This window comes from Dunckerocampus dactyliophorus, chromosome 9, assembly GCF_027744805.1.
Source record: "Dunckerocampus dactyliophorus isolate RoL2022-P2 chromosome 9, RoL_Ddac_1.1, whole genome shotgun sequence".
NCBI classification, from domain to species: Eukaryota; Metazoa; Chordata; class Actinopteri; order Syngnathiformes; family Syngnathidae; genus Dunckerocampus; species Dunckerocampus dactyliophorus.
The window spans coordinates 27,242,206-27,257,406 of NC_072827.1; the positions used below are offsets into that span (position 1 = coordinate 27,242,206).

The following is a 15,201-nucleotide window of genomic DNA, read 5'->3' on the forward strand; positions in this document are numbered from 1 at the left end:
TATTAACAGAATCGGTGACAAAGGGCAGCCTTGGCCAACGTTCACCGGAAACAGGCTCGACTTACTGCTGGCAATGCAAACCAGGCTCCTGCTCTGGTTGTACAAGGACCGAATGGCGCATAGTAGCGTGCCCCCAATCCTATACTCCCAGAGCACCCCCACAGGGCACCACGAGGGATGGTTAAATGCCTTTTCCAAGTCTACAAAGCACATGTATATTGGTTGGGCAAACTCCCATGTACCCTCCAGTACCCTTGCAAGGATGTACAGCTGGTCCAGTGTTCTGCAAATGAGTTTTTTTATTTATAAAATTAAAAAAATTAATTAGCTATTATAAAATATTAAACAGAATGTTTTTTTATGAACATATACAATATGTATTAACATTTGTAATGTATTTATATTAAATATTTATTTAATTATTTAACCAAAGTTGCACAGTGTAAATTCCATTGTGTGGATTGTTAACAGCTATCTATAATAACATTATTATTTATAATATTACAGCTAAGTGGGAGAAAAAAACAACAATGCTAACAGCAATAATTAAAAAAAAAATAAAAAATTCAACAACCCCATGCACTATTTGCTTTCTTCCTTTGTTTTCTGTAAGACAGAAGTGACAGATTTTGACCACTCAATGGACAGCAGCATGTCTAGCTCCACCTTACACAAGCTAACAATAATGTACTACTGTGACCAGTCAGACTACAACATGATGCATGAAAGTGGGATGGTACAGGTCTGATTGGGAACTTCAGAGTCCAAATGAATACTGCCAAAGCAAAAGTAAGACCCACCAGGTTGTAAATGCCCAGGAGGAGGGCTTCGATGCAGCCATTGCTCTGCCGATCTCTGCTGGCTGTGACTCGCAGATACACCCACACCAGCTCAGGCAGAAACTGAAGGGTGAAGCGTCGCAGGCGGTCCTCCGAGCTGCGGTACAGCTCAAACAGCTGGTGGCACACAGGCTCCAACAGCTGGACAGATCAGAGAGACAGACATAAGAACATGATAAAATCTGCGCCTATAGCTAACACGCTGATATGATGAGATAGAACACAAAACTGGGAGCTTTTATTCCCAACTCCTATATTCTTACATGAATGCACATCATCCTAACATTACTCTGTGGGGCTTGGGGGCAAAGTCTAGTCAATAGTGGAAGATGTGGAGGAGAGAGGGAAGAAATCATCATGAAAGCCTGGCAGGATGATGTTAAGAGAGACAACAGTGCCAATGTTCTCCTTCTTGAGTCAATTAAATTAAGTGCTTAAATGGCACTTTTATACACACAAATAAAACAACTTAGGCCCAACAAGTTGTCCGCAACAAGCACTCAGCAGTCACAATTTGACAGCTCTCCATTTCTTCCACACTGACACGTCACTAATAGGATTGCACGGGCAGAGTTACAATTTTAAATTAATTTACGTCCGCGGTTGACCTCGCATGAAGGAGCTGCATGAAAAAGGGGGACTAAGATAATTGGGTTCTCCCGCTGAATCACCAGTGTGAAATTAAGAGTTCCATATCACAGGGGCACTGCTGAGGTTGTAATATTTGGAGTATGACCAATATTTAAGGAAAACAGAGTGCTAAAGTCATGCATAAATACCAGTTTGAGATGGCATCAAGCATGACACTAAGAAACTCTGAGAAATCGAGCACAACTGCATCTAAAAGGACTAACCAGTAACTAACTGGAACTGTGATGTCGGAACGTGGTTGTCTCTGCCCTGGCAGCTCAGCATAATGTGGCAAAAGCAACAATAAGTAAACAATAATATTAACACTGTGAAACCAGTTTATGTTGACACCCTCGGACTGGCTGACTCGCATCAGCATAAGCGGTTGTCAACACAATTGAAATCCAAAATAGCCATTGCTTGCACATTGACTTATGACTACACTGAAGAGACATTATTTGAACTGCATGCGATTAAGAAGTTGTGGATGGGTTCGCTTCAGAAAGGCCAATACAACATTTTTGAACCTGCGGCCGTTTGTTGGCATCGTTGTCAAGTTGTACCATACAGTGCTTAACCTCTTTTTACACTTGCATGGTAAAGTAAAACACTCCCTGTACAGTTGACAAGTGTGATGTCCGATAACATCGGGCGAAGGATATTGGCATAAAATGTATTATTGGCTCATATCTGTATCATTTTTTCTGCCGATGATATTGCCGTGCGAGTGGGGACGTCATGCTACACACACCGACAAGCTTGCTCAGTTTGTTTGGTATTATTTTCAAGTTTCACACACAATGCTTGTCAAGAGCTGCAAGGAAGGAGTAAGGTGTCTTACTTTAATACGTCTAATCTGTTTTCATGCGCGACGTGCTGAATCACCCCAGTTTATAATTTCACTGATTGTATTAGTCTCAAGTTTCATACTTTACACTTGACTTTCTTCTTATACAGATGTTTGTGCCACATAAAAATGTGCAGCTTTCCAAATTGTATCGTTGTCAGTATTATTCAACTGGATCCTTATTTGTGAATTTATTAAGTCTAACCTGCTTTACTTGTTGATAGAACAAGTTACTTTAGTTGACTATCGGTCATGAAGGTGTGTTTGACATTCAGCATTTTGCAGTTTTTAATAATGCTTATACAACTATATGACATCACACTTTATCCAGAACCCTAAGTAATATTGAAATTCAAATGCTAAAAATAAACTTGATATTATACACATGTCACACAGGCAAAGAGAATATCTTATTTTGCAGGTCAAAACGGTCTCTCTACATTCAGCTATGGCAATAATACTACAGTATTAGCACGAGGAAACATTTGCTCTACTGGTATCTGCCAAGAAGTGAAACTGAGTCATGCCATTGGAATGTACTGTATTACAATGGTTAACTTTTTTGAACAATTTTGTAATAAATTCTTGTGTGTGTGTGTGTGTGTCGTGCATCACCTCGTTGCTGGGATCCTGGATCACGCAGTACAATGCTGGTACCAAGGACTTCTTCAAATGAAGGCTGTCTGCATAACTTGAAATGTGGGTTTCTGGTAAGGACTGTGTCAAACAGAAAAAGAGAAGATGTTTTGCTGGGATATAATTGGTACAGTGTCTGCCATTGATGCCAAAAGCATTCTGGTAAATGTGGGAAAAATCAGTGACAGGTCCATTTACTTGTAATCGACCATGTTCAGTAAAAATGGATGCACTCATAAAATGGAACGATGGGATGGCTCATGAAGGTTAATGACATTCAAATAAGAGGAGGCAGATCTAAACTGAGCCTCAGCATACTCACAGCACAATATGGTACTCTTCACCACACATACACAGTGAGTCATGCCATCTCATTCCCTCACAAGTCAGCATTCCTTCGCATTTTCTTTCTCTCTTCCATTTGTGGCCACTTTTTCTTCACAGTGAGCTCCCGTCAAATGTAACCGTTTATTAAAAAGTATTTCATTGTATAGCATATGGATGTGTTAACTAAAGAGAAATGTGTGTGTTCATGACGTTCATATTTTCTTGAACAGCTGCACTGAAAAGGGTGAAAGTTTGTCAAAACATCAGCATCCCTACAGAGTTGCCTGTGCTATTATTTTTCTGGCAACTACATAACATGGTGGTGCTGTTAAGTTAAGTTTGACCCCATAGGGCGGAGTGACTTGGAATTTCTCACACAGCTCAATACGCTCTACAAAAACACCCACTGTAACTTTCGAGTGTTTAGCCAAATCACCATGAAACTTGGTACACACCTTGAGGGCATTGACAAGCACACGAAAAAGCACAAATTTTAGCAAGATTGGTTGAAAACCTTGGTCACCATCAACCAAAACTTCTTTGCAGGAGCAAGGGTGGAATGTCGGTACTCATAAGTCATTGATCATTTGTCTAATGATTATAAAACTGCATGCTCACATGTCTTCAAAAGCAACATTTCACTGGGGTGCCCTAATTCTTGTACACAAGTACTGAAAAAAAGTGGTTTTAACACCTTCTGCAATGTATTCAATTTTAATTAATGCAAGGAAGTTTAAGGTTTAAGAGATCTTTCCTAAGAAAATGCCTCTCAGGGGGAGTCATGACAAAGGCAAAGAAAGGATGTTACCTTGAATTCTGAGAGCCATTCTTCGACGACACTGCGCTCGAAACCCAGCATCTTCCTCAGAGACACTCCTCGGCTGGCTGTTGAACAGAGAGAAAGCCATACTGTAGCAGAGAGAAAGCAGTGGCCATAACACGCTGTTGAATTTTTGAAATATGCTCAGTCAATAGTAATACAACACGCTGTTTCAGAATGGGGCGAAGTTCATCACGTAACATGTTACATCAGCTTTTCATGATTGAGTGCATGTTGTCAACGTTTCAAAACTACAGGAATCAGCTGGGCAAATACTAATGGAAGAAGGATATCCTGTTTTTTCTCAAATAGCAGCCGCCACTCTAACAGACATCGCGCCCTGGTTAACAGTGAGGTGTGTCCACATAAATAATTCAATAATTGCTCCACCTCAGTGGCCCAAGTAGGTGGCTGTAATTAGCATTACTATGACTGAAACCACTACTAGTATGTGCCACAGTTAACCACAAAACACACTGCCAGCAGAGCAAACATGGCATCTGTAAAGCTGAAGTTTAGACTTGCATTTACAGACAACATGCTCTATGCAGTGTGGTGCAACTACCACCGTGTCCTCACCTGTCACCATGCATCAATGAATATATGACGAAGAACCATCACAATTGGCATGTATATGGGACGTTTTTTGACAATAACCCTAAGCCAGTGATCGTCATTGAATTCATCAGACTGAATGACCAGCCTCTCTGAGCGATGGAAGACACCGGATCCGCCCAATGCTCCCTCACTTGGAGGCCCACTGCGTACTACTTGAAGTCCTGCTAGAGCGCCATCAGACAATGTAATCTCACGTCCAACGTCTCCTTAAAGAAGGCGTCTCATCCTCTGTAAGGCTCACGAGTGATATTCTCTTGAAAAAAGCAAGTCAAATATGTTTTTGTCTAAATGACTTCATGGTTCCATTTTTCATGTCATATTGCTAGTAGCAGGGGTGCAACCGGGAATTCTGGGAGGGGTGCAACCGGGAATTCTGGGCCCCATGAAAAAAAATAAAAAAAATCACATCAGGCCACCGCCTTTGTATTTTTTAAATAATTACCTATTTAATAATTACCTATTTTTTGTACAGTTAATCCATTTGGCCGTATCGGCCGCTCTCACTCATGGATGATCGGTATCGGCAGCATAAAACCCTGATTGGAGCATCTTTAATACAATGGTGTGAAAAAGGGTTTGCCCCCTTCCAGAGTTCTTTTTTTTTGCATGTTTGTCACACTTAAATGTTTCAGATCATCAAACAAATTTAAATATTAGTCAATGACAACATAGCTGAACACAAAATGCAGTTTTGAAATGAAACCTATAATTAAGGAAGAAAAAAATCCAAACCTACATGGCCCTGTGTGAAAAAGTGGTTGCCCCGCATTAAAATATGACTTAACTGAGATTAATTGAGATCTATCAGTCTGGAAAAGGTTACAAAGCTATTTCTAAAGCTTTGGGACTCCAGCGAACCACAGTGAGAGCCATTATCCACAAATGGCGAACCGTCCCAGGAGTGGCCGGCCAACCAAAATTACCCCAAGAGCGCAGCGACGACTCATTCAAGAGGTTACAAAAGACCCCTCAACAACATCTAAAGAACTGCAGGCCTCACTTGCCTCAGTTAAGGTCAGTGTTCATGACTCCACCATAACAAAAACGACCTATATGACAGAGTTCCAAGACGAAAACCACTGCTGAACAAAACGAACATTAAGGCTCATCTCAATTTTGCCAGGAATCTTGATGACCCCCAAGACCTTTGGGAAAATACTCTGTGGTCTGACGAGACAAAAGTTCATCTTTTTGGAAGATGTGTGTCCCATTACATCCGGCGTAAAAGTAAGAACAGCATACCAACAGTAAAATATGGTGGTGGTAGTATGATATTCTGGGGCTGCTTTAGGACCTGAAAGACTTGCTGTGATAAATGGAACCATGAATTCTGCTGTCTACAAAAAAAATCCTGAAGGAGAATGTCCAGCCATCTGTTGGTGACCTCAACCTGAAACCAACTTGGGTTCTGCAGCAGGACAATGTTCCAAAACACACCAGCAAGTCCACCTCTGAATGGCTGAAGAAAAACAAAACAAAGACTTTGGAGTGGCCTAGTCAAAGTCCTGACCCGAATCCTATTGAGAAGCTGTGGCATGACCTTAAAAAGGCGGTTCATGCAGGAAAACCTTCCAATGTGGCTGAATTACAACAATTCTGCAAAGATGAGTGGGCCAAAATTCCTCCACAGTGCTGTAAGAGACTTGCAAACGTTTGACAAACAAAAATAATAAATCAGGAAGGGTGCAAACACTTTTTCACACCACTGTGTGTGTACGTGTGTGTGCGTGCGTATGTACTATATGTATAAATGGACATACTGTACTTTAGTAATAAGAACAAGGTTACTTGATGAGTTGAGCCACATAGACAGGTTGCCAATATAAGCGGACAGACTTAAGGGGGTTCCACTATCTATGCCAAATAAAACTGGAGTGTAAAACTTAATAAAAATGACTAATCCCATCAGCCTCTACCATCAAGCATATTGCATCCATGATTCCTGTCAAATTTGTAATACAATCCATTGTTCCACTGACAAAGCTAAAAGTAAAAATGATGAGGTTTAAAAAAATTAAATTAAATTCAAATCGAGCAGGAAGATGGAGAGATTGTTTTTGTTGACATTTAAAAATGTACTCATATCAGCCAGTCTGCATGTACAGGTATAATGACAAGTGCTGTTTTCTTACCTCAGTGTCCCACAACTCAAGCCTCCACAGGGAGAGGCGAATGGTTTTCGACAGTGTCACACATCGTTGATGGCCACCTATGACAAGGGTAGATAGAATCAACAATTAGAGGAGGTTAGCATTTGGGCAACGAGGCAACTGACATAGACCTGCCAACCTTGAAGAGATTTTAAGGGGGCTCAACATCACCCTGGCTGAGGCCACTTACATTTTATGACATATTTTTTCAAAAAGGCTAAAAAAATGTTTACATAAATATACATACATTTATAATTCCGGTATAATTATGTTTTTTGTTATGTTTGTTATTATTTCAGCCTGCATTATTCTTTTTATGCTATTTTTCCCCCATTTATGCTGTTTTTTGGTTTGTCTAATGTGCCACAGGTCAATAAACGGCCACAAACAACCTCTGCACCACACTTTGGACACCCCTGCTGAACTCTGAGAGCAACCACACCTCTCCAACTATTTAGCTTGTTAACTGTAGGGCTGTCCCATCGTCGCCAGGGAACGTGAACATTAGTAATTAAAGAGAAAAGGGGAGTGTTACTGCAGCTGGAATTAATCGATGCATTACAAGACTCATTTTTATTGCAAAAATCGGAGGAGAGGGTGTTTGCGGAGGTGGGCTGTTTGAAGAAGTCGCATAAAACAGGAAATTTACTGCAAGCTGACCAATGACAGCCTTTACCGTCCACGTACAGCATCTTTTGAAAATAATCAAACGTAAGTCACTGTATACAGTTAAGTCACAGTAAGAAGACCAACTCCCATCTAGCGCACAACATACAGTGCATGAAATCATTCAACACATCAACATTAAACACTCCTAATGTAAAACAAAATCATTAAATTTACTTATGAGTTCATATAACACACAGATCAATTAATTTCTGTGGCTGGAGCGGTGTTACCTGAACACTGTGCTGTGGTACTCGTGATGTCCATGCACTGTTGTGTTCAGGTGATGATGCGTTCAAGCACACTATGTAATTCAGACTTAACTCTGAATGTTAGGTGAATAGGCCTTCAGACACAAACTCGACGCAACAAAACACGGGTTAATGCATGCAGAGTATGAAAAATGCACACATTTTGGCAGCAATGTTCCCTCTAAGCTGCGTGCGTGCACAACCGCAAACAGCTCTCGCAGTCTCAGCGCACAGCAAATCCTTACCGCGTACAAAATACATTCCAACCTCAACTGTACATGAAATAAACACTAAATTTATTCTGTACCATTTTGCAGTGCAACTCAGTGAGTGACAGGTGACAAGTGGTAACAACACAATGATGAACACTGTCCAGCCAATGATGAGATCCTGTTGGTACGTATTTATTTCCAGCGCGTTACGCATGTCGTTTTGCTGGTTAGTGTATAGCTAATGGAGCAGGCGTTCAGAGAGCTAAATGCTGCTTGCTAACCCCGTATTATGGAGAAAACAAACAACGGGCAGTGCAACATTCACCCACCAAGTCAACGTTAAATTAAAAAAAAAAAAGTGGTTCTTTTAAGGTGGAGTGGCTGTCGGAGTATGTGCAAACAGAAAAACAAGATGTGAGATTTGGTCTTTTTCAAATGAGGAAGGGCTTCTCTAAAAAAACATGCTGCAAACCAAAGTAGCAAGCCCGTTTTCAGAGTGAAAATTGTGGAGCGAATGCATGGCATAGCTGTGCATGTTTCACTGCCGTGTTTTTATTTTGATGGCCGGACATACCGGATACAGGAAGTGTTAAGACGAGATTGTGTTGCTGTAGGTCGGTTGAGAGTTAATTTCCTTTTTTTTTTTTTATAATTCAGATCAAAGTAAACATATACCACAAATCTAGCATCGGCCCACCGATATTATCGGCCTGTCTCAATGACCTTGGCTGTTCTTAGGCTGTGTAACAATCCCGCACAGCATGTCTAAGGGCATAAATTCAAATGAGCGGAATTTGGACAGACATTATTTAAGCTGCACGAGATGAAGAAATTGTGGATGGGCACGCTTCAGTGCAATTTAACAGTTCCAGTTCCTCGTAGAGCGACTCGAGCGTACACAAATCTGCTGTGAGAATAAATTATTCAAAGCATCTGACTGTGGTGTTCACAACAGGGCAAAATTTGCTGGGCCTTTAAACCCTAATGTAATATTGTGCATTTCTTCAACTCTCAGAAGCCATCATCCTAATATTTGCATCTAGTTCGCCAACTAGTTGTCACTGTTGCCTGAATATGTCACACCCCTAATGAGGTCTGGCAAATGACAATAGGCAAGCGTCCCAGCAGGATTTGCTCATTGTCCTGCAGTGGTGTTTGAATGCACTAACGAAGTACCAACCCATCCTGTTACTGTACTTCAAACCCCAAATTACAATAGCATTGCAAACAAACAAAGAGTGCAAATGGCTGAAACAAAGCCAAAAACTGGACTTCAAAGACAGGATTTAATACGAAATGTTCCTTTGTGGATTTATGGTCTGGTTTGAGCAAGATTTTCCTTCTAAAACAATAACTGCCATTCATATTAGAGCAATTACAAATCAGGTGTAAGTCACAGCTTTGTCTCAGTTGCCACAACATAAACACTTCAACTAAGCAGTGCACAATAACCAAATCTTCACTAAATCACTGCAAAGTGCCAATTCAGCTCACCGTGTTTGGGGTGGTTGGGTTTTCATTTCAACACAGTACAAACAACAACAATGCAGGGTTTCCGATATTCCACATGAGAATGAGGGCAGCAAGAACATAAACAGCAGCAGCAACGTGTAGACTGTGGCATACAGTGCTGTTGTGTCCAGGGCTAAGGCACATTAACATGGTAAGCCAACAGGTTGTATGTTCGTTTTTGTCATTTCTATATGTGTTATGAGACACCCAACTCACGAGACAAGACAATGCACGAGATTGAGTCCATAAGAAAGAGCCGAGACACGATTTTAACATTCATTTTAAGAAAAGTACAATAAAAAAAAATGAGTGAACAAACAAACTTTTTGATTTAAAGCCTAGGTCACAACGGGTCGTATGAGTCCCACGGTCGGTCTACATGCAAAAAAACACAAGACATACATGGAGGGCGCGTGTGTGACATGCTGATTTTCGAGCCGTAGACTGTTTTTTGTCATGTCAAACAAACTATGTTGGTGCTTGCGTTTGTTTCAGGTTGCAAGACAAACCTACGTACGTCTTTGTGTGTCTTCCATAATTTCCGCTGGTGTCAACTTTGGGAAAAACGTACATTTTTCATACGTCGCACTTGCGGACTCCTATGTGTCGTGCACCACACGGTCACCAAACTACGTTCTCAACAAACAAACAAAAAACGCAGTGATTTGGGGTACACCAAAACATGCACGGTCAAGGAAAAAAACAAACAAAAAAAAACGTATGTTCGGTTGTGACCTGGGCTTAACCGAGTCACAAAAAAATACAGGTGCATTTTGAAATGTTTACCATCCCACAAATTGACACTAAACAATATTATTGTCAGCATTGTTTTAGACCAAATAAACCACCAATACATAATAATAATAATAAAAATAAAAATAATAATAATAATAATAATAATAATAATAATAATAATAATAATAATAATAATAATAATAATAATATAATAAAGCAATATTTTGTTTAATATGTCATCTTTCACTCTGTGAAGTTCTGGAATAGTCGTTTGTTTTTTTTCGTCACAGGCAATTCATACTGTCTCTAAAACATTTGCAGCATTTCTTGATATGCTGCATTTTCAGCTGTATTAAAGAGCTGCATTTCTTTTGCGATGACTTTCTGTGAAGGCACACCATTTTCATCTATGTGCTGAAACCAATGCACAGAGTGATCCTCTTCCTGCCTGTTTGGAGGAGAAAGACAAGGAAAACAGACAACTATGTGTTACGGGCACCAGACCTAGGGGAATTTGGATCAGTGGCCCCTGGTTTCTGCAATGATGCACCTAGCGTTGCGCTGACTGACTTGACTTGGCTTAGCCTTGCCTGTAAATGCTAACCCTCTATTTTCAAACCAAATAAGGTATGCACATACAGTGCGATCATTTGTGATTGACACAAAGAACATGCAAAAAAAAATTTGAATACCACCCAAATAAACCCATTTCCTCATAGCGTTCTAGGGAGTACTTACAGAAAGCCTCCCTCAAGAATCGAACAATTCTCATCATTCATTACACACTCATGAAGACTAAGTAACTAATTTACCCACTAATTTTCCATGTGTACAAACACATGGAAATCTCGGAAAGGACAGAGAGACACTGTTAGCTACAGCAGCAGCAGGGAGAAGAAGATTGGCTTTAACAGACTTACATGGACAACATGGATATTACCCTATATTATGTCCAAAAAAATCAAAAAATAACGTCATGCACTACAGTTACTTACTTTGTACAGCTTTTTGGGACTATCCCATAAATTCACTTTCTAAAAGATCAGACAGATTCTATGAGTTAAAAAAAAGATCAAACACATTTAAACAAGTAGGGTTGTGAACGATAAACCGATGCGACTAGATAACCGGTTCGACAAACGGGAGATGCGGCTGCATCAGTAGCAGCCTCCTGGCTCAATAAGAATCAGCCATAAATCCTTAGATTAATTGATTGTAGAGACATGTACCGGGTATCGCAAGCCTAGCAACCGGCTGACGGTCCATTCCTTAAACAACGCGAGAGTGTGGGTTGTCGGCGAAATGCTTGTCGCTCAAGCTCCGTAGCTTAGACTGACTGAAGACGAGACTGGATCTAAATAGCATTAGCAGCGTGCTGGCTGGTTACCGGAAAAGATTTTCAACACAGCAGCAAAACATACGTACATTATAGCAATGTAATTTATCATATTTATTATGTATTGTGTAAAACTAGGACAGGAACAGCATCAAACTGAAAGCATTATATGAATACAGTGCCACCATCCACCTGTAGGAGCCTGGAGTTTGTTTTCCAGAGACGTGCACCAAACAAATATGCACATTTGCACTCAATTAGGTCATCAAATCTTATATTTACGCATTCCCACATAGTATCGGCATTTGAGACCAAATATGAGGTGAGAGAAAAATGGGAAGAATACAGTATGGTCTGTGCAGCGTGGGAGAAAGTTAGATGGCGCGTTCAAGTACCGTCAAACAATTTTTTTGTGTTTTTTTTAATCATTGCGTCTTACAGCATGCTTGGGATATGATGTCCCCTTTGTACACATTTGAAAATGCTGTACGAATGTCACTTTTATAGAATTGGCTTTTTTATTTTATGATGCAACATCAACAAATGTAACCGTTAAATCGTATCAAATCAAATCGGATTGTTTGTATACTGTATCAAATCATATCAAAACCTTTAGTTTTTAAAATATATAGTTTTTGAATCGTGTCTTAACCTGTGTTTCTAGATGCGTATCGAATTGCCTACCACAAAGAGATTTATATCCGTCGTCGACTCAAAGCACTCAAAGCACCAAATGTCTAATCAAATTGCTCAGATTCACCTGTATACCGTTTACACCACCGCAAGAGCCAACATGTCCCATCAGATGTCAGTTGGGTATCATCGTATTTCCTGAAACTGTGGTCTCTGCATCAGTGGACTCAGTTCCCCACTTGCATAATAAACAATCCAGACTCCCCACTCCAGCAGTTTTATCCAGCAGCGCCAGATCTAGCATGCAGACCTCAGGTGATCACGGCAACAGTGCTAATGTCGGTCGTGTGACAGCTCCACTAAGCCAAAATCCGTAAAAGACGTTGCATCTGAGTGTAAAACCCGCAATGCACAAGTCCCTCACGGTGGCACAGAACCAGGGAAGTTCAACACGACCGACCCCATCGGACCACAAAAAACAGCGTGAGAATCCTCACAAGACCACGAAGGCGAAAAACAAACCTCTGGTCCCCCTCCAAACAACAACGCCATCCGAAACACCCGCAAAGCTTGAGAAAGTAAGGTTTCCCCATACCAAACAGTTGCAGATTAATGTTCTGAGTAATATCACTGAGTAATATCACAACGTTTTCTAACATTCCACACTACAAAATATGTAATAAAAGTATGCAGGATCGGACTGATATCAATATCGGCCAATACTGAAGGCTGGAATATCAGTATAGTATCAGAAGTCACAAAGTTGTATCACGAGACTCATAAGCTCCATGGACAAAGAACAACAGCTGGAGCTACAAGGTGGTTGGATAACAGATATGGCATCTGTAAAGCTGATGTTTGTAGCGGACTTTAAGAGAATGTTGCTAAATATTTCAACACTGACACAGTATTGCAATTGGGGGAAAAAAACAGAACCTTGTCTGTTGACAAGACGACTTGCCAGGCAGTGTGTATGTATTCCATTAAATACTATACTCATTAAATAATAAATGCCACCGCCTATACGAAGCTGTAGTTAAATATTCCCGACCAGTCCAATATATGAGGAAATCCTGTATTGATGCTGATGATGCACATGATGTTCTGGTATAAGCAATATCGTAACTCAATTGCAAGGAGAGAGCGTACTATAAAAAAGTGTAAATAAAGTTGCCCCAAATGAGCATTGCCAGATTTCAGCAAGCCAACAAGCTTTTTTCCCCCCTCTCAAGGTCATCTTGGCTCACTCAACCATAAATTATTGAGCTCAAGCAAGCCCTGGGCCTGTTTGTGCCCCTTCATACCGCCCCTTTTCTGCAAATAAATATCCAACATAGTACGTGCTATCTGCCTTCATCCCACTCCGCAAACATTAAGGTAAAGCATTAAAAATGTATTCCATTTGCGTCGATTGAGTATTCCTCTAACTCATTCATGCTTTCTTGTGCAGGGGGTCTTTGTGGAACACACATAAACATTCATCCAAACACTTTCCCTAGGTTGGAAGATTAACGCTTAATACGTGACCACGATGAAGCTGTCTGCTGTAATCCCCACCCCCTCTGCCTCTTTTAATCGTTACGTGAACCAGCCACTCACCAGCAGCAGATTAGGCTGGTCTTCTCTGGAATAGAGGAGCTTTAAAAAATTCAGCACTGGAGAATTATTAGCCTTTGTGGAACATGTGTCAACTCAAGGCCCGCGTGCCAAATGTGGCCCACGAAAACTTACAAGGTGTATAATTATCGTAAAATAAGTCTATGCTGTAGTCACCATAAACTATTATTTTATACAATGTATGCTTATGTTACCAATTATGGAAAGTGATGGCAGTGTATGTTCAGCAACGGTTATACCCAGTGAGTGGAGTTGAGAATTGTCAACAAATGACCCCAAAATGTTGAGTAACAGAAAAATTGATGCAGATGGAAGGCAGTTTCAAGAAAGAGGGGAAAGCTTAAAAAAAAACGGTATGTCTTCTGTGCAATAAAGCATTTTGACTAGAGTTGTGCATTGAGTCTCGAGCATCGATGGGAACCGGGACGAACATTCCCATTCTCCATGGATCGTTCAAATTTTTTTTATTACGATTCCTAATTGTGATGTCTAGTCTGCTGACCGGAAGAAAAATCTGCCAATAACAACAAAGAAGAAGCCGGTAAACACCAACGAAAAAGAAGCGACACGAAGCGTGTGTCCAATTGCAACCGTGGACAGTCTGAGGCGGCGCTCAAAAGTCTGGCTTCATAAACAGCGAGATAACACAGTGCAACATCTTTGACGCGTTACGCCGGACAGTCAGAATCATGTAAGTAAAACAAACTCCATCTGTCTTACGCCAACATTGACGCAGCAAAAAAAAAAAAAAAACATTCAACTCAAATATCCAGCTAATGTTAGCCTGTGTACTTTTTCATAGACTAAACTTTTAATTTGATATTCGGCACCCAGGTTAGTGGCAGAGACTCTCAAAAATAGGGGTGCTCACACTTTTTCAGCCTGTGAACTACTTTTAAAATGACCAAGTCCCAAAGTAAATATATATTTACTGGACAAATATGAGTATATGTTGTACATTTATATCGAGGTATGCATATGAGTATACGTTGTACATTTATATCGGGGTATGCATATGAGCATACGTTGTACATTTATATCGGGGTATGCATATGAGTATATGTTGTACATTTATATCCGGGTGCACACACTTAGCTTCTCCATAATTTTTGAAAATTGTGGTAATAAGGAAACTGGTCAGTAATTTGTAAATTGATGTTTATCTCCATTTTTGAAAACTGGAACCACTTTAGCTATTTTCTGAAATGATAAGTTAACGGGTCTACAATCACATTGATAACCCTTTTAATAGTTTCCATTTCAATGATAGGAGTTCATGAGTTCATGAGGTTTTAAGGACTATTTTTGATTCTAGCGGCAAAGTCGGATGTCGATGTCGGCTCAGTACGGGTGTTGGCAACCCCGACGTGAT

At 40.4% G+C, this 15,201-nt stretch overlaps 1 protein-coding gene across 4 annotated transcripts in view; it reads right to left on the reverse strand.

Annotated features, from left to right (window-relative positions):
- LOC129187441 (hyccin 2-like) overlaps positions 1–15,201 on the reverse strand; it is a 45,542-nt gene that overhangs the window by 19,693 nt on the left and 10,648 nt on the right. For all 4 annotated transcript variants that reach the window (XM_054786729.1, XM_054786727.1, XM_054786728.1 and 1 more), the window contains exons 2-5: positions 6,850–6,926; positions 4,088–4,164; positions 2,932–3,033; positions 801–980 (exon numbers count right to left, since the gene is read on the reverse strand). In XM_054786729.1, coding sequence (XP_054642704.1) covers positions 801–980; positions 2,932–3,033; positions 4,088–4,138 — 333 coding nt within the window. In that variant the 5' untranslated portion in view covers positions 4,139–4,164; positions 6,850–6,926. The remainder of the gene's footprint in view (positions 1–800; positions 981–2,931; positions 3,034–4,087; positions 4,165–6,849; positions 6,927–15,201) is intronic.